Below are 19,973 nucleotides of genomic sequence, written 5' to 3' on the forward strand. Positions count from 1 at the left end.
TCCTAAGAGCATTACAAACTAACCATTTAAAAGCTTTATGTAAGCAGTCAGTGCATGGACAGAAAGTTGTATTTCCAGAAGGCTCATTGCTGTTTAATTTGTGGCAGTGCAGAATCTAAGAGTTTTTGATTCATAGTCAGGCATCAGATGATTTAATGCTGTTTAACACGGGCAGCTCCTCAACGTAGGTTGATGGGAAGTGGCCTGTCTGCCCATTAAGAGTGCCAAACCACCAACCATTTTCTTCTTTGGAGTAAATGTCTAGAAGATCGCCTGTGAAACAAACATTATCAGTAAAACCACCAGTCCAGTCCATTGGGTTATCTTAGACGAGTTTCATTTGAATCACCACTCACCTTCTTTGAACGGCAGCTCATCATCCTGTCCAGGTGTGAAATCGTATATGGCCTTGCATTTTCCAATGCTGCACAGCTTTGTCGTTGGTTGATCTGTTAATTGTGTTTCATTGCTTTAATGTCATGGTCAATGTGCAGATTTGGTAAGTAGAAATAAATCTTTGTCGATGCTCTGTAAGTAAATTACCTTGTCTTTGGTCATCTGTGTGATGCGGGTCTCCGTTAACAGTGCTGTCACGCTCTACAGTTTCCTGTGTAGATGCAGTTGTGGATGTGAGCTGATTATTCTGTAAAGGCTCCACGGACTGTTGGGTCATAAACTGAGCAGGTCCTTTGTAGATAATGGATGCTCTCAGTGACTGTCTGGATCTGAATGGCGTCCTTCTAAGTTTGACAGGACGAGTCAGTTGAATGATGCTGTGTTCACAGTCCTTAGGGGGAAAATGGTGTTCGTTATTTGTCTTTAATAGAAGTACAAATATGCATTTACACCAAATATTGATACATAATAAACTTGTATTTGCAGAGGGTTTGCTGTGTCTTACCTTATCTTTCCATTTCATAATGCTGTCACTAAATCGGTGAAATGACTTTGGCTTTCCTTCTAATTCAGACAGCGTCATGGAGAGTTTGTAATGCGTGGCCTCAAGGAGATCCAGTTTCAGAGTACTCTGCAGATAAATGACATGAGCGTACAGAACTAATTTCTGATCAACGTAAAGCCTCGTCTTTACCTCATCAAGCTGCTGTTCAGTTTCTTCAAGGTTCTTCTGGTTGGAAAAAGATGGATTGTCAGAGTACATCTTCATCAGTTTTTCAATTCCTGCAACAAGACCTAGAAATGAGATCGCCTGAAAAACAAAATGAATGACCTTGTGTGCTGTACGTTAATTATTTTCCTCAGATAAAATCTTCAGCCCAACGTGCCTTCACAGTCTTTCTTTGTTGTTGCAACACTGTCCTCCAGACGCTGGAGTTTGAGTTTGATGGCCTCTCTCCTTCGGTCTTTGCCCATCAGTGATTTGCTGTCCTCTTCCTGGAGACAGCACAAATTACTCAAATGACATCATAGCTGTGATGATGCACTACACGTCAAAGCCACAGAGTCATATGCACCAATGGCAGTCTTACTATTGCTCTGTATTGTTTTACAGTAAATACAAAATGTAGCGTAACAATGAACATACAGTAGAGCACAGTGCAGTGGGATTCACGATGAGTGTATTTTTGTGTCTGCAGCGTACACGCTCTTCATCAGAAAGATGCACCCTGCAGAGATGACTGGGTTTGTTTTTGAATGGCTGAGTCACTGAATGAGTCTGTAGCCTGCAGAAAAAAACTACAAAATGCAACAACAGATTCTCAGAGCAAAGGGAATGCCTTACGAAATAATCAGCCATAAGAAACTCTGCTTTGTTCTCTTCGGCTGTGATGCTGTTTTCCTCTACCACAGCTTGTATGTCTTTATCCATGTTCACCCTTTGGACCGCCTGCTCTATCTGTTTTTGGCCCTGCAAGCAGCAGAAGAATGCGTTTGTAGAGTAATGACATCCTTGAGCAGGCTGGAGGTCTGTATGGAGGTCTTACATGTTTGAGTGTCTGCCCAAAACTGGACATATGAAGGTTGTATCGACTCAGAATGTTGCACAGAACCTCGATGCGCTGTTTCTCCAGCTCCTGTACGATCTGAAAAACAGGAAGTCAGCCATGTAAGATCATGAGATGTGCTGCATGATGCTTTGTGTTGACTGTGGTTTTGGTGTGAACTATAGAGCCTACAAAGTACATGTAGGAATACAGCTTTCCTCACCTGGTGGCAGTTTTTCAATGTGTTCTCCCACTTGATTCTCATCTGATAACCCTCCATGTTGATATTAAAATACTCCTCATCCACTCGTGCCTGCATCTCTGCAGACTTAGTCAGCCTGTTAAGCATCTGTAGATGATAACGGGTGGGGGGGAGGGAATAAATTGCTTATCAACCAGCTGATAATCTCTCCCAGACCATGATATATATAATATTTTGCTAAATGTAGCCCGTACCTTCTGTTTTTCTTTCTCTGTGCAGATGTGTTTGTTGTTTTCAATGAAGTTGAACAGAGCCTCGTGTTCTCTGGTTAGTCCAACTAATTTCTTTTTTACCTGTTGTAGAAAATAGTAAACACAAGAAATCAAAATAAAGTTAGTATATATTCATGTTTTCTTTTATGCCGGTTTGAAGAGACCAGTCTACCTACAGAAAATGTACATATACTTGAATACTGCACAGTTTCAAAGCAAGATATATTCAGATATATCCAATGACCATGCACATAATGCAGTTTCCTTCTCATATTTTTCATTTCAATACATGTTCAAATGATCATGTATGTAAATCAACATTTAATGACTATAAATCTGCTTGGTTTATCCTTCAGATTTGTTTTTAAATGAACTGGGATATTTCTTCCAAGCTTGCTTTAGTATGGATGCTGCTATGAAGCAGACTGATATTATTTGACCATACTGTTTCATGAGGTCAAACATCACAGTGACTTGTGATAAATCATAGCAGGATTTAAAGTCATGTGAGCGCTCAGTGATTTCAGTCAGGAGAGCAGTTATATGGGCATATATAAGATTTTAATGATAGGGTTTATCACATGTCATCAATTATCGATAGAACACTTCAGTGTTGTCATCCTACTTTAAACTGCTTATAACACAACATGATATGTTATTATAGCTTATATGACCCTTAGTGATGCATTATGGTGCATTATGCAGGCTCTCGTTGTAAATGTTGCTATAAGTTTCTTATTATTTTGCAGCCATGCACATCTTTTATAGATTTGTGATTCAACAGCTGCACCATGACTCATTCATGTCTCTGCACAGAACACATTGTCCTTCAGTTGGATGATTTATTTATTTTTTTACCTTAAGTTGCTCACTCCAGTTAGCAGTAACAAGTTTTCCACTTCGTTCCACAGCATTATCAAGCTATCAAAATACAAAGATATTCATTATAACATGACTGGAGGCTAAAACGGAGCCATGTTTACAGACAGAAATAAAGAACACACAGGCCTCTTCCTCTTGTTATGCTCGTCTAGGACTTGTCGTATCTCCAGAATTGCTTCCTGCTGAAATGCATTTCCTAATGATCTGAAATGACACAGTTGCACGCCATGTTTAACACCCAAATCTCCCCAACAGTTGCTTACTCTGGCTCAGTCACGAGACAAACTCAGGTTGAGAATACCTGTGGGCGTCTGCTCTTGAGTACATCTCATCTGACACATGACACCAGGTGCTGTAGGTGGAACTGAGTGGGGAGGCGGCATGAAAAGGTTAGAGCTGTGGGCTAATTGGCCTGACACCTGCATGTGTTTTGATCACATCTAACTTGCTGGCTGCATGTTATTACACGTGATACAAGTGTTTCTGTACATCACATCAGTACCCAGGTAGAGGTCATGTAAAACAACAAACAGACAGAGCAAATTCAAAAATCAGCCTTACTTGTTTGACATTCCTTTGGAGGCCCGGATCAGTTTGCCGGCAAGTTTTTGTAGGCCCTTAGCATAGGTGAATTCCAGCTCAGCCCTGAAACAGGAAAGATTGCAGCTTGAGTTAAAAAAATAAAATGTCAGTAGCCAATCAAATGTTTTCTAATCCCACTGAAACTACCTTTGCTGAAGAGCTGTCATAAGCTCTTTGCAGAAGTACTCCCCACTCTTTGAATACCGCTTCACATTCTGATAGAGCTGGTTATACTGTAAGACAACAAAGAACAGTGAATGCTATGACAAGCTCCTGAAACTGCAAAGCTTGCTGTGATTGTGTTGATGGTTGTGCTGTCTGTCCAACAACAAAATGCACATACATGCACAAACCATCGCTTCAGGCTACTCCAGTGTGTTGTGAAAACAAACACTGCCCTCTTATTTATAACAAAAAGAGAAATACTCACAGAGCAGGTGCTGATAGGGTCCTTCATCTTGAGACTATGGCTGTTTGTTGACTTTGGACTTGGAACTTTGACCACTCTCCTCCCAGAGTTGCTCATGCGGAAATCACCTGAGCTCCTGTCAGTGTGTAATACAAAGGAAAATTCCAGTGACCAGAAAAAAAGTGAAAATTTAAGGTGGATGGAAAGCTAGACTGCGACAAATGTTGAAGCTAAAAACACAATAACATATCAGAATGGCTCCATCTTAAAACAAAGTGTACACACACACTCACACACACACTGTGCACCACTAATATGTCACTGGTCTAAAGAAGAGTTTGTAAAGCTGTAAAAGATTTACTAATGCTTTATAAACCATTTGTAAGACATGAATAGATGCAACTTCTGGGTTTTGTTTGCTCCATGGTTACACCTGAACAGGTCCTTATCTAAAGGGGTGGTGCTTCCCCTGAAATATGACCCCCCCCCCCCCCCCCCCCCCCCCCCACTCAGAAACCCTCCACTCTTCTCCTCAGTGCCCCCTACTGTCAGTCTGGCAATACACACATGATGGTTGCCTTTTTTTCACCTACATAAGAGACATGTAAAACATCATCCACAAAAAAATGCAGCTTTCTGGGCTTTGCCTTGAAAATATTTGGACACACATTATACTGAATGTGTATAAATTTGTCTCTCCTCATCTCTTCTACCATGCATAGGAAGGAAGGGCTGTTGTGTAGTGTGTGTGATTGTGCAGAACATCTTTACGTTGAAACTGAAAGTAAGAAAGATGGCTAAAGAAAGGCAAAATTCCAACAAACCTAGTCATTTATTAACCCTTTATGCCATTAGTCACCACTTAAACCCTGCATATATGGCGCCTTGTAGGGATTATTCATTATACAGAAAAGAATTTTGAATAAATGGAGGAACTGTTCCATGTTGCTCATGGAAGCATCAATTAAGAGGTAAATGTGTGTGTATTTCTGAGGACACCGCAGAGTGCTCTGAGGCTCTGTCTCCCCTTTTTCACACTTGCCATTTTAATTCAGCACACCCACACACTTTGCAATCTTCATGTTTTTTTATTATTATTGAATAATTCAAACAACTCGTGTTGGCCTCATAAGAGGACAAATGGCCTTTAATGTAATGCTTATACCAGAAATGTACCAGAATACTTAACAAAATGCTTCAATAAGGGAATACAGCATCTAGCCATGTCTGATGCACACACATAATACTGTTATCTGACATCTCATATACAGCTTGAGTGGAGGATGTTTTAAAAATGTGAGTAAACTTCACATTACTCTAAGTCTGTGAATGAAGACAAACTCAATCACCATGTTTTTTTTTGGCAAATCTTTGGGGGTGTAGCATTGAAAGTAAACCCAGGTCTTCAGCATTTTGCTAATACTCATGAAAAAACTGCTGTGTTGTTGTTTATTTAGTCATCTATAACATTGACATCGATTTAGAGTCAACGTAGAGTCAATGTATGACTGAACATATTTATAAAAAATAAATAACATAGAGAGACACAAACAAAGGAGAAAACGCACCCCCAGTATGTCATATGTTAAAGTAGCATGCTTACACCATGAAGTGATGCTTTCCTTCACTGGCTAAACAGAGTGGGTTGTACTGACAGGAGTGCTTTGATATCTCACCGAGTGCAGTTCGATGCAAATATATAGATGGAGAGAATAAACTGCGCAAAGGAAATAAGCAAAGAATCAACAAAACTGCATTCACATAAACCTATCAAGAACCTCCAGACAGGCGATGTTGTTCATGTCTCCACCATACACTCGAACACACACACACATACACACACAGATAATTGGATGGTGTCTGTGGCATGGCTCCACTGGTGTGATATAAGCATATTCAGTGTTCATCAGGATAAGGAGTTCCTGTCAGGTATCCATTGGTGCCACCGTGATTTTTGTTGGTCCCATTGGTGGCACTGTTGTGATGCTTCTGATTGGGCGGGGGGATGTCGTCCTCATCAGAGCTGGACTCGATGTCGCTGCGGTCGTCTTTAGACACCTGCAAGCAAAAATATATTAAAAAAGGGACAGATGGAGATAAAATTCTTCTCATTTAAAAATAATGTGTCATCAAAAAAAAAACGTGTGTCATTATCTGTGGCAGCCGTGCATGACGGCGTTACAAATGGGTTTGTGTGTGTCAAAACGGGAGGCGCTCTGCCAATCAGGCAGCGAGCTGTAAGAGCCATGAAATCTATTTGAAAATAGACCTTGTAACATAATGTTATCACGTGTATATTTTTTCTGATTGACTGCAGCTTCAGAGCTGCAGCTATTTTTTTTACTGTGAGCATGTCTTTTGTCATTATTATTAGCACATTTGCTAAGTCCTAATCACATACAAACAGATACTACAAGCAACTGGTCTTCCACTTAAATTTTCATCTGCACCATTTAAAATTAAAGAGGAGCCAGATTTAATGTTTTAATAATATAATATAATATAATATAATATAATATAATATAATATAATATAATATAATATAATATAATATAATATAATATAATATAATATAATATAATATAATATAATATAATATAATATGTTTTAATATCTATACCAGACTAATTTAGGGTCATTCTGTTCCTAGTCTGTGTTAGTATATATAGTACGCTAAAAGAGGTATGCAGTAGAACATAAATATGAAGGTGATTGAGTTTTCACCATTTAAGACTATACTTACATGTAATGGATTCCACTTTCCCACCTTGATGGTTGAAGGTTAGCAGACAGAAAAGAAAAGGGAAATGTGTCATATGTGGAAAGCTTGTTACAGCAGCATGACACACTATCATACATAAACACATGCAAATGAAGGATTATGCAGAAGCTGAGTGTAGTGTCTCACCTTCCCTTTGGAGATGGCTCTGCATGCTGTCTTCACTATGAGGTAGGACCAGAAGGAGTGGAGAAGCTGCAGCAGGATCAGAAGCAGGTTGAAGACCCACCAGGACGGGTAGGGCCCTACAATCTCCCAACTCTCGAACAAAGTGGTATTTAAAATCCTTTCATAGCAACAGAGGGGGAGGGAGATAATTAACTTGACATACTTCTTCAGAAAAAAACGTAGAAATTCAGAGCACTGTCTCCAGCTCTTTCATGCAACCTTTAATGATGCCTTTGTGATAAGATTTTGTTTTTAGGTCAGAGTATATACAACAATAAAGCAAAACTAAAAAAAGCCGTGGTTCACCTGACCTCAGATGATCAAAATTTCTAGGATCTGTGTTAAATTTATCCCTGGACTCATTCTTGCACATGGCTGTCTGTGAATCATTCGCCACATCCTGAAACCATGGCAACAGCGTTACAGTAATGACAACTTTACCAACGGTGACTAAAATCCAGTGCAGGATCGTTATTATGTGTGAAAACAAAGGGCTCAAATGCTTCACTCTCATCCAAAAAGCCTCTGAAATTGTTTTCCGCAGAACAATTCAACTCATCAAAGACCACAAACTGGAATCTCACAATAATGTTTTTGTGCTGATGAAGAGTTGATGGTATCTCAGAGAAAAAACAGACAACTGCAGCCGCCTGAATCACAAAACAAATGATGTCTTCCTAAACCTGCTGATGGCTGCACTGATTTATAGTATAAATCCTGCCATTTGCAGCTTACTGTGAGTACACATTTAAATGTCTCTAGAACTTAAAATAATAATGAATGCAAATGAGGACTGATCTTGATGAGTGTAAAACCTCTTAGATGCAGTCGCATCACTCAGAGATGTTGCTGCCAATGATAAAGCACTAACGGTAATGATCTGGTTTTCATTTTCTGAATTGTTTGGTTTTCTTTGAGAGGTTAAAGCTGTTGTATCCATAGTAACAATTACTTAGCAACAAAATTCACAGAGATGTGTCTTAACTGTAGAGGGAGGAAAAAAAAATCTTCATAGCATTTTTCAGGGATGAATTGCCAAATTGTGCAGAACAACTCAAGGCATCTGCTGCACAGGTTTCTAAACTGATGAGCTCTGAGCTCTGTCCTGTATGCACACACCAGCACTGGTGTCAGCTGTCAGAAGGATGATACAACTATGATACACAGGAAAGTGAGCAACACTTACCAGATGGGGTAAACTCCCAGCCTGGAACTTATGAAGAGAATTGCAAACATTGCAAACAGGAGGTTGCACAGTATCTGACATTTGGCATAGTTGGCCATTTTGGCAGCCTGAAAAAAAAAAAATAATATACAACAAGACTGCTAAAAATATCTCTTATAATACAGGAAATAAAAAGCTTTTGTTTCCTGCATTATTGGGAGGATAGCTAAACAACATGTACACACATTTTTGGCTCTGCGCTCACATAAAATAATGGATATTAGATTAAAATCTCAGTTATGATTTATGTAGGTTTTTGTCAGTGCTGCAAGATCTGTGTGGGAGGTAAGGCAGTGCAGATGATTAAGTCAAATAAAAATCCTTTTATTTAACATTTTGTGGAAAATACATTGCAGTGGCATGTGTTTAACCCCGACACTTGTCCTTCACTGCAGCCACCTTCAGCTCCTGCTTAACTGTAAAAGCTGAGATGCACAGCTCAGGTATCTGATCCTGAGATCAGGTGACCGACTATTATTCACCCGTGAGATGCTCTTTGGTTACACTGGCCACATGTTTCTGTTGTCTTCCTGAATAAAAAGACGCTGTCCTGTGAGTTTGGATGCAGCAATAAAATCCAATAAAACTCTCTGCATTCAGACTCTGTGTGTTACCCCTAACCACACCATCAGTCTTTAAATGCACCGTATATCAGTCCTTATATATCTGGATTATGACGTAATGTTTATAATAAAGAGACCCCACCCACACACTCACATCTTCATAAGCCAATGTCTCCATCTACAGCATTTAATTCCACCCCTGACTCTCACCTCTATCAGCACGTCAGCTGCATCGTGGAGACACATGACCAGAGTTCCCACTCGTGCCATGTTGTTCACGTAGGAAAATATGATGAGGGAGATTGTTGCTACGTGGTGCAGGAACATTATCAGAAAGTCCTGTGGACACATTTGTCAAGCAAAAATTTCACATGACTACAGGAAGAAAAAAAATGTCATCACTTATACAAACAGAACAGCTAAAACACCCTCAACATTGGGGACCTGTGTTTATTCCTGATCAAGCTGTCTCAAAATACTCTAGAAGAGGAGGAACGTTCAGTGCTACACTGTAAAATAACCCAGTAAGGGGCATATTGTATTTAGGTTAAAAGTGAGACCAGGCTTTGGCTATAAGTCTAATGTAACTATATGAGCTGTTGTTTTGTCTTGGCATGAGTTTTGGGATAGCATTGATGGAACTCCTGTTGACTAAGGATGCAGACATAAGGCATGGGGAAGCATTACACCATCATGTCTTACTGTCTCAGGGCAGCAGCTCACAAAGCAACCAGAACCAGTTCAAAATGGCGAGCGAGTGAGAGGGAGGATGAGAAGGAACAGTAAAGATGCAAGATACAGAATGAAAGCAAGGCAAGAGTGTGCAGGGGGAAACATACTGGAACTGGCAGGGGATGCAGAGGACCTCCTCAGTGTAGTGCTGTGCATGAAAAAACTGAAAGGAGAAACAAAAACAGACAACATGCCAACGGTCAACAAAGAGATGACAGAGTGAAGGCATACACAGCATGGCATTCTGGGGGCTGCTGTGACTGCGCTGAGTGGAGTGTGTTTGTGGACGGTATAGAGCTGGGGATGGACTGGAGACAGGAATAAGATCATGGCTGAAAGGCATGCAAATTGATGCATTGTGAACCAAAAGTGTCTGCATGTCTGTAAAAAAAAGATGAAGTGGGATGAAGTCGGCTGGTGAGCATGAGGAATGTTTGCATGAACTTTAATACTAATTTCCAGTTCTTACAAACATTGACCAATTTTGACCTTTAAAGCCATGTGGAGAGCACAATGTTAGTAACAATTTAGATATTATTATATAGTTATTGGCACACAATATTCCATCACCTTTCTACAGTAACTTATAACACATTAAATAAATCTGCAGCCGTGATGCCACTAAATCTAACACAAGCTCTATAAGTTTTAATACAGTAAGATAAAAGTGAAGCAGTTAGTTTTGAATAAAGTTAGTGTCACCTGTGAAAAAGTCACGTCTGCTGTGAAACACGATTATTACCATGCCTCTATAGAAAATGTAAGTCATGGTGTGAGGACAAACGTGCTCCTCAAACAATCTGGGACAGTCTCAAGACAGTTTCAACTTTTAATGTTCTTTCTATTCTTAAATGAAAATGTGTTAATCCTGTTTGCTCTTGCAGTGTTTTGATATTTCACACACATCTGTGAAAATACGAGGCGGAAATCCAAGCGGACTCCACCTCACAGAGTCTTAGTGAGGCTTACAAAAGAAATGAACAGTCAGATGTAATAATGAAGTCTTTTCTGTGATTGTGCTGCTTACAATGACATAAACACAAGTACAGAGTTCCTACCTTCCTCCTGATGTCTGTGAATTGGGAGAAGAGTAACGACAGGTAGAAGGACAGCTCCAGTATATAGTAATAATGGATGTCCACAGTCAGCGGCTGCAAACACACACACACAAAGCAACAGTTAGAATAAATATTTGAGAAATCTGATAATGCTCAATTGTTCCCATTGCTAATGACAGGTAAACACCGCTGTTGTGCTGACTTTTACCTGGTATGGGTAGTTGTACCAGCACTCCTTAGTGTTCCATAACCATGGAGTCTGCAGAAAAGGAAAAACAAAAGTATATATATATCTATGTATATGTTCTGTTATTAAAAGAAGATTATTTCTCCTGAGAGTTTATCCTAAGTAATGATGTTAGAGGTTAATGATGTGTAGAATTACAGTTATCGCCATGATTCCATAAAAAAATGTGTTACAAGTAAACAGTGACCCATCACTGTGACTGAGTTTATGTCTCCTTCTCTCCTCGACAGACCTGCTCTATTAATAAATCCCACAGATGCTGGAGCCTGCAGCAGCAAATGCAAGGCGCTGAACTATTTTGTCAAAGTGCTTCGTCATGCAACTTGTGTCTCTGAGCGACTTTTCCTGCTCCATCTCAACTGCTGCTCTGATTGTGCCGATTTATATAGTTTCATGAACATGTGTATGAAATGTATTCATCCATCTCAGACACGTTTCAATATATTTAGTTAGCTGGTGTGTTATCATACATTTCTTTCACTGATGTCACTTAGTAGCCTCAGCACCTGCTGGAATTTCAAACCTGTTGAACACAGACAGCAGCTTCAGTTGGATACTAACTAACACTATGGATACTATGGATACTATGGATACTATACTAACAACTTAACTAAACACTGTGTAGCACTGCAAACAAGTTAGTGTGACCTGATGTCCCTGTTCTTCAGGTACAGACAGAGCTGTCCTCAGAAATGTCCTAGTTTTGAACTGTACATTAGCAACAGACTGAACAAAAAGAAAAAAAAAATCTTCTGTGGTGGAAGAACAGCAACAAAGAAGCTCATCTTACATTTTCTTCGTAACTGCTTTTTAAAAACAAAAAATGTAAAAAATTTTTTACTGCAACATATATTAGAAAAACTATGAACCACATTAGTTATAATTTGTGTAATATTTAGCTGCCATCAGGTAACTATTGCTGTGTTTTTTTTCTTGTCCTGTCATTAACCCGTGGCTCTTTCTACATGGGATAACACCCAATAAAAGCACACAGTGCACGTTCACAAGCAATAAAAATAAAATATGTAGCATTTTATGAGCCTGCTGCTTCCCTATTTCCTTGAAAAGATTTATGCAGCAGGCTTTATTGCAAATCCTTTATTAAAATGTATTGCCTACTTTTAAATATCCATTCCATGATATCCATATTTCTAACATGGACTGTCATTAAAATTAACAGGAGTATCACAGGGATGGTGCTTAACTGTAAGCAAAACCTACCTTTTTGAGGAAACGCACTCCGTAGGTAAATATGTATAGATAGAATGTAAATCTCCACCTGAAAACAAACAAAAAAACATAATAAGTATTGTTAAAGCAAAGAACCTTTTATTAGATTGTAACTCTTGTTTTGAGGCCTCCATAAAAGGATGTAATGGAATCTAAAACTTCAAAAATATAAACACTACCAAACATCTGCTGTCTGGTTTTTGTAGGTGCAGTGCAGCACACTGTGTGACAGTATTTGTCACACAGTGTGTAAGTTGAAGTGGTGAGCATGAGGTCCTCTGACTTTCCCTGTTCTGTGGTGTAGAAAACAGGACAACTCTGACTTCACATCGATGACGTCCAGAGGGGAAAAAACACTCATTCTGTCCCGTCCCGACCTTTCTTGCTGTCATGTTACCAGTGCACATCATTTACAGTAACCACAGCTACACAAATGGTACTGCAGTGTAAGCGATCATGAGGTCTGACTCTGAGCTTGCAGGGAAGAAAGTGGCTCAGCTGACATGTCAGTGATCAAAGCCTTGCTGAGCAGGGAGAAGTGCACATATATATATCTATCTACATCCTCTATGATATACATGCAACTCAGTAAGTGGGAGTAAGGAGACAACATAGAATATAGAAGGGCTCTACTTGCTTAGCATCTAGATCAGCAGCATTCATTTAATAAAGTCCATATTTATATTTTTGTTAAGATTGATGAGGGTATTGACTCTTTCTGCACATAATAATGTAATATTACAGGAACAGATCTGCTGTACCCTGCTACTCAGCCTATTGAAAATGACCCCAAACGAAAGTCCTTTCCATGTATATATGTATCTTTTAAATATCACATAGACTTGAATTTGTCCTGTCGTACCTCCACCAATCAAAACAAAAGCCGGAACAGGAACAGAACCTTATTTTTGTGACTGCCTCCACTGATGGAAGCTGACAGAAGCTGTACGGCCTGTCATGTGAGACAAGCGTTTGCATACTTTAAAGGTAGTGCAGTCAGTGTGCTTGTTCCAGCTGACCTTAAAATCAAAAACCCAACCTGACAAGCCCATACTCAACCTGACATGAAGTCTTTGAAAAAGACAGAAGAGTGAATCCATATCATCCACACGCAGCAGAACAAGTCCTTTTTTAACGTGGATGCTTGTTCCAGTTGTAACTCCCTAATGAATGTTAGTACATTGCTAACGTGTGGTCTGTGGAAGCCACAATTAACTGCTCTTTCTGTGCTTGATCAACAGTATTGTAAAACCAAATTAACTGGACGAGTCTACCTGGCACACAGTGAACACTGTTGCATGGCAACTGGTTGATCAAGCCCACAAGAGTCTTTTTCAAGTACTGTTGAATTGCTGCTATATCTGTACAGTCACAATGACTCACAGCCGCTTGCCTTGTATAGATTTTTTCTTTTTGAAGTCACACGCAGATGGTTTTTGTCATGACACTTTTTCACTTACAGTAATGATGATGATTGGTTGTGGAGCAAACCGACATGCTTTTCATTAAATTATCTGAGAACAGCTCTTAATGTGGCAGCAACTAGCCAATTATACTTTTTAAGTCATTAGTGCTGTGTAAAAGCTGTGATTAACAGAAACAAACAACACACAAAAAAAACTTGTTACGTGTTACGACAAAAAGTTCATCTTTTTATCAGCGTTTAATCATTCATAAAAGAGCTGCTCATGATATCTGAGGAAACAGGGGGTTTTAGATGCGGAGAGATCCACTGATCACTGCACCTGTTTAGACAGGCCTGAGGGAAGATATAATTGCAGGGGGGGCTGTGATTTGATTAAAAAACTCAGTAATAAGGCTGGCTTTATTCTAAGAGTAGCACCTAGTGCTGGAATAAAATAACAAAAAAGCAGGTCATGCTGGCTCATTTAATTCAACTTTGTGACTTTTGCAGGTGGGTAGTCTGAGCACCAGCTGGCTGCAGCTGTTAATTCATATGGTTCAACAAAACATTAGCCGTGGAGCTGTAGCTTTATCAAAATTCACCTGTGAGAAGGCAGCAGTAACACCCCTGCGTGTCTTCGGGCTGTAATAGGTGTCCCTTCTATCTCTGTTAATTTGACTTACATACTGCGCTAACACCTGGTAACATAAAAAAATATGAAAAAGCTGTGCCAGAAAACGACGAGTGAGCTAAAGACAGGTGGGTGTGGCTGTCCTTTCTCAAGAAAACAGGTAAATGGCTGCTCTCTGAGCATCTGCTGAGCACATACATGCTTATTACTTGTCAGTCTGATGTCTGTGTGCTTCTGGGCAAGCATGGTGGCAGAAAGGCATTAAAATCATACACCTACGGATCAGTCAGAGGAAAAGCAGTAATGAGCACAGTGGCTACTGCAGGCTCTCAATTTTTTATATGATTAAAGTATAGATTAAAAATCATAGTAATGGGGTACTGATGGCCAATTCTCACTTACATCATTAGAAGGACATATTTTTGGTTGAGAGAAAAGATTTAAAACTGGAGAAGCACGAAGAACTGTGCTGCAGTTTGCACTGCAACGTGTTAGATGTCAGAAAAGAGTCCAGACCATAAATTAGTTTTTCCCTTAACCTAACCAAGTGGTAGACTCTGTGCACATGTCTGTAAAATACAACCTGCTGTGCAACAGGAAGTAAAACATGAACCATTCCATTTTAGCATATATCAAATATTAACTGAAGCCAAAGATAGACATTACAAGGCAGTCACAGAAATACCCTGTTCTCTCTTGGAAGGTATGAATTGTATTATTTTTGCTTTTGCAAATTTCTTTGTTCTCAGAAACTGCCGAGAGGCAGGAGGATGGAGGAAGATGAGATCAGACAAAGAGCCCTGTCAAAGACATCAAAGCTCCCCCCTGTCTTAGACTGTCCCGACCGAGGAGAACTGCAGAGAGGAAGCCTTCTACAGTATAACTACACTGCATGAAATACCATGTGTCGGCTCCTAGAGCTTCGTTTATATTTGTTCCTGGATTTGTTTCTTAAAGATTTCAGATTGTGTATGAATTAAAATATTAATTAACCTGATTTTGATGACTTCTTTGTGTGTACCTGGGGAAACAAAGAGTCTGTAACAATAGCTGTTAAACAAACTCCATGGTCTGTCTTCATTATTTCCTGACCAAATGTGTCTGCTACATACTCTCTGTTTGCATAATGAAAAAACACAGACAACAGATCAGCCATGCTGACAACTGAGGGACAAAAGAATCCTATCAGTCTGTGTTGACAACATTATACAAAATAAAATCTTTCACCTAACATCTGCAACAGCTGTGCATGAGGGCCTAATTAGAGCACAATCCCTGCTAGAAGGACTGAAGCCAGCACTGTATGAGGAGCTGCACTGTAGCCAACTGAGACAGACAACCTGGACAAAGTACTGCAAAGCCCAGTGTTGTATGCTGTCAGTCCTGCTGGAGGCTGGACTTTGGCTCAAACAGGATGACTGCCAAATGAAGCATGTTCACAGAGCCCATCCGTATTTCAGAGGCGTGTTGGAGGTGGTGTTTTTGTTTCTTTTTCCCCCCTGTCTGAGGTTGTAAAAGTGAGTCTGATGGCCCAATCAGCCGACAGTGTTCTCATGAGTGAACAGCAGCCTCAGGCCGATCAGAGGACGTGAGGCTCCCTGTGTCTCAGACTGCCAGATTTGCTCTACTGGTGTCAGACATGACTGTGCTCTGACAGCGACACTCGCTCATTGGCCTTTAACATCACACTGCTAAGTAACTACAATCTCCCTGATGGCAAATGCTTTACTGCAGATTAGCCAGTTCTCTGTTACACACTGAGAGGGTTTGTTGGTTCACATTGGGACACATTTAACTATTATCCCACAGCAGTACCCTCACATGTTGCAATCTTCAGATACAGTACTGGTAAATGAAACGCTGAAGTCACGTTGGGCTTTAAAAGGAGCGCAGCTGTTTCTCTGATTGTCCATAGAGCTGAAACTATTCATACTTCAAGCACAATTCATCATTTTTTCCAAACACAAATGGCACACAATGACCAGTGATTGGCTGATTATCTTCTTTTTTTTATATTACATATTTTACTAAAGCTCTAAAAGTTCACTTTGCATTGCTGCCTGCATTTCCCTAAAGTTGTTTTTGAGTGTGTGCTTTTTACACTGTATGAAAATCAGCTTTCAGAAGAAGTCTATCATGTTTTTTATAGTACACCCAGACATTACTGCAGTGCAACCTATTTAAATCAGTTTTCACAAGCACCAACTGAAGCCACAATGTGATGGTCACTGTATGCATGTGCAGCTGGTTGACTTACATGCTTTCACAGAATCTGGCCAGAGTGCTGGGCTTCTCCTGGTTGCGCCGCTGCCTAAACCAACGTTGGATGGTCCGCACATCCCAGTCCAGCTGCTTGGACAGGCCCTCCAGCCTCTTCTCATCTGGGTGCTGGCAAAACCAAAACGGGCCACATGTAAATTTCACTGTGGTGCAAATCGTGATGATAAATAAGAAGAAAAACACGCGTCTCACCTTGGTTATAGCAGTGAACACCTTCTCCAGGATGGCGTTGGGTTGGGCTTTTTGAGGCCCGTTGGCTTGGATCTTCAGGCCCATGGCACATGGTCTTGCAATAAACCTGCAACACACAGATCATGACACCATTTTAATTATATTTTAGGGCTCAGACAGAAAACAGGTGCTATAATATAAATACAGGCGGAGGAAGCACAAATGTGAGTATAAATATTAAACAAGTTTGTGTGTCAATAAAAAATAGCTGCAAGTGTGTACTGTTAAATCAAACACTAGAAGGCTTCTGTTTTCACTCCTTAATAAACATACTGTGCATGAGTGAAGGCTTCAGAGGGGATATGTACATGTACGACCCCTGACCAAGCATAGCATGGTGGCTTACTGTATGTTGTACAACCACAGCACCACATCCCAACAGGAGCATTAGTCTGAGGGGGCAAAAATGCGCTAAGATGAATAAAAGGAGCCCGTTCTCTGCATGATGCTTTGCTGTAATTTGTGCTGAGAGGACAGTAGGCATGGTAACTTATTGGCTGCACAGTGTGTGTGTCTGTGTGTGTGTGTACTGACAGATGCATCCTATGCAGACAGCGCGTAACGCTGCAGGCCTGCAGAAAGAAGGATGATCGACCCCGGTGATTTGTGGGCTAACCAAAGAAGATGCCATTGTTTAAGTAGCAGACTGACAACATGGACAGCGTGGCGGCGGCGGAGGCTGCTGCTGCTGCATCATTCACCGGAACATTTCATCGACACAACAAACCCGTATCGCAGCCACCTGGGTTATATCGCTTGTGCTTATTAATGACCCACCTTTCGAAAATCAGCCGTATCATAAAGATGCAGAATGCTAAAGGACACGCCAGATACAGATCCTCGGCTTGTGGGAACGTTGCCTCATCTGTGTTTTTTAAGTCAGCCCAGGTTACATTATGAGGGAGCCAGAACCTCTCGTTCCAAAACCACGCCAGAATACCGGCCATCTCTCTGCAGCAGAAGACACTGTGACCGGGTCGAAAGACAAATCAATGGCCCCGCTGTGTGTCGGGTGGTCTCTCACAGGCGATCTGGCCGTACAGACGCGGCTGATGATGAGATATCCGTGTGCGATCGCCGTCTGTCCGTTTCCCTTCAGCTATTCCAGTGTAGGGAAGTAGACTCAATCAGCTTCTCCGCAACTGATTGGTGCGTTGAAATGTCATGTAATACAGCCAGTGCACGTTATGCCGGCTGTACTACAGAGCAGTGAAGGCAAACCACGTTTTTAACAACACTGTGCACATTTTCTTCTAAATCACACATCAACAGCACATCCAATGGTTTGTTTTCTTTTATTGACAGTAGAGTATTAAATACAGATGCTGATGTATTCTGGGAGGATTCAACAATGATCTGCCTGTCAGATGAGGTGCCACTTTAAAAACATAGTGTTTACAACCAAACTCAGCCCGATTTTATCTCATTTTTTAAAGTTAATCTGGGAAATGTGAGCACATTAAATGTGGCATCATGGAGGGGATTCTCTGCGGTTGGTAAACTCTGCCACCTACCGGCGCTTTGGATGTTAAAAGAAAAAACACACATTTTAAATACTGACCTATTTGGGTTGCTCCCATAGGTTCACACACTGGTAGACGTGCCCAGCGTGACGTCACCCATTGGCTTGTGACCTCCGGGTTTGAAGCATCGATTTGTTTACTTCCTGGTCGCCCGGAAGTCATTCAAAGTAGTTTCTGAACATCTTCTTAAACACAGAAGTGAGTCATTTTGCAATGTTAAGTGATAAGAGCAGGATATCACAAAGGTGAGAGATATACAGTGTTTTTTTTAACCTTCCCTCTGCTGCTAACTACATGACAGGTGAATTAGGATTAGCACATTTCTAGGGTTATATAGTTCAAAACAAAAACACACAGATGATAATAACTGCATTAAAGCATATTTGGTGATTCATATGTTTTTTTCTGATTGCCTACACCTCTTATGTTTTGTGCTTGCCGTAGTGACACTGAGTTTTTTCTGGTCTAATATAATGGTCTAAATGAAATGAGAGCTGCACTGTTCTAAACGGGATGATCTGTTTTTCCTAATCAAACCATGGTTTGCCCAAAAAAGCCAGACAATGATAACATCATACAGATCACAGATGGCTGTTACAGAAACATACGTTTCTAGTTGAATTTGCATGAACTCCAGCCTACTTTTTGTTTACTACTTTTTTAGCCAAGCAGGCTTTGGACAAAGGCCTGAAGTGGAAAGCTCTGTTCAGTCACATCTGGCTCAGGGCAGAGTCATTCACCATTGAAAGAGATGAATATGGGAGTGACATGAAACTACACTTGGATGCAGAGATTAGAGCTTAAACTTGTGTTTGTTTCTCTCTGGTCAAAGATCCTTGAAGATGTTGGTGGTGTGTTCCTGATGATGAACCACTTGCCAGGGACTTCATCACAGGCCAAGAAACCCCTTGCTGACAGCACCAGCCTGAAGGTGGATGCCAGCACTCAGAGCAATTGGCTACATCTTCTGGAGTCCTTAGACAAAATGGAATGGAGGACATGCACGTCATCATCCAGGTCAAGGCACTAAAAAGACATAAAGATTTTCAATAGTTCTGACTCTGACTCTGATTCTGATCCAATGATGGAAACGTTTGAATCTTGTCAGGTTAAAGGAAATGCACCACAGCAAGAGAGGAGAGGACGAAGGGGTGCCTGATGTGGCTCATCAATACAGGGTGAGGTCCACAAAGGGGACAACTGAAGCATCAGTTTTATTAAAGTTTTTTAAGTTGATTAACATTATATGTTAATCAACACCTTCACAACACTGTATCTCTTAAAAATACACTAGAGAGGTACATTTATGATTCTAATAATACAGACTTCTCTGTCTCAAGGTGTAATGTGTTTATTTTATTTAAGTTTTACTGACAATAAACACAAGAGTGCCAGTCTTGACCGCTATTACTTTACTTAGCCTAGTTTTCATCAGTTGTTAGACATTGACAGAGAATGACATGGAGCCTCAAAGCTGGGTGTTTTTTTGCTCATAGGAAAAAAATAGCAAAAATTAAAAACCAAAAAGGATTATTCTAAATATTTGCTACACGTGGACAATTTCTACCAGCAAGCGATATTACATGAAATACTAGTGTATACTAGTGCAGC

The 19,973-nt window shown here is 40.4% G+C and overlaps 2 protein-coding genes across 5 annotated transcripts; both read right to left on the reverse strand.

Annotated features, from left to right (window-relative positions):
* Position 1: 1 nt before the first annotated feature.
* nostrin (nitric oxide synthase trafficking) lies at positions 2-4,398 on the reverse strand. 4 transcript variants are annotated; one of them, XM_028393405.1, is made up of 16 exons: positions 4,312-4,397; positions 4,029-4,114; positions 3,861-3,944; positions 3,601-3,663; positions 3,422-3,503; positions 3,276-3,338; positions 2,400-2,498; positions 2,167-2,292; positions 1,944-2,042; positions 1,544-1,867; positions 1,284-1,392; positions 1,091-1,179; positions 902-1,027; positions 544-787; positions 357-449; positions 2-273 (listed from the first exon to the last, which is right to left on the reverse strand). In XM_028393405.1, the coding sequence occupies exons 1-16, from the start codon at positions 4,336-4,338 to the stop codon at positions 137-139; spliced, it is 1,851 nt and encodes a 616-aa protein (XP_028249206.1). In that variant the 5' UTR covers positions 4,339-4,397; the 3' UTR covers positions 2-136. The 4 variants fall into 4 exon arrangements, with proteins under 4 accessions (XP_028249206.1, XP_028249210.1, XP_028249208.1 ...); XM_028393409.1 differs by having other exon boundaries at positions 1,742-1,867; positions 4,312-4,396; XM_028393407.1 differs by lacking the exon at positions 4,312-4,397 and adding an exon at positions 4,225-4,275.
* A 1,040-nt stretch (positions 4,399-5,438) lies between these two features.
* Positions 5,439-17,943, reverse strand: cers6 (ceramide synthase 6). Its single transcript, XM_028393493.1, has 11 exons — positions 17,617-17,943; positions 16,801-16,906; positions 16,586-16,716; positions 12,284-12,341; positions 11,024-11,074; positions 10,816-10,908; positions 9,236-9,364; positions 8,424-8,530; positions 7,199-7,355; positions 7,034-7,057; positions 5,439-6,348 (listed from the first exon to the last, which is right to left on the reverse strand). The coding sequence occupies exons 1-11, from the start codon at positions 17,784-17,786 to the stop codon at positions 6,187-6,189; spliced, it is 1,188 nt and encodes a 395-aa protein (XP_028249294.1). The 5' UTR covers positions 17,787-17,943; the 3' UTR covers positions 5,439-6,186.
* Positions 17,944-19,973: the final 2,030 nt, after the last annotated feature.

The sequence above is a fragment of the Parambassis ranga genome, chromosome 21 (assembly GCF_900634625.1).
Source record: "Parambassis ranga chromosome 21, fParRan2.1, whole genome shotgun sequence".
NCBI classification, from domain to species: domain Eukaryota; kingdom Metazoa; phylum Chordata; class Actinopteri; family Ambassidae; genus Parambassis; species Parambassis ranga.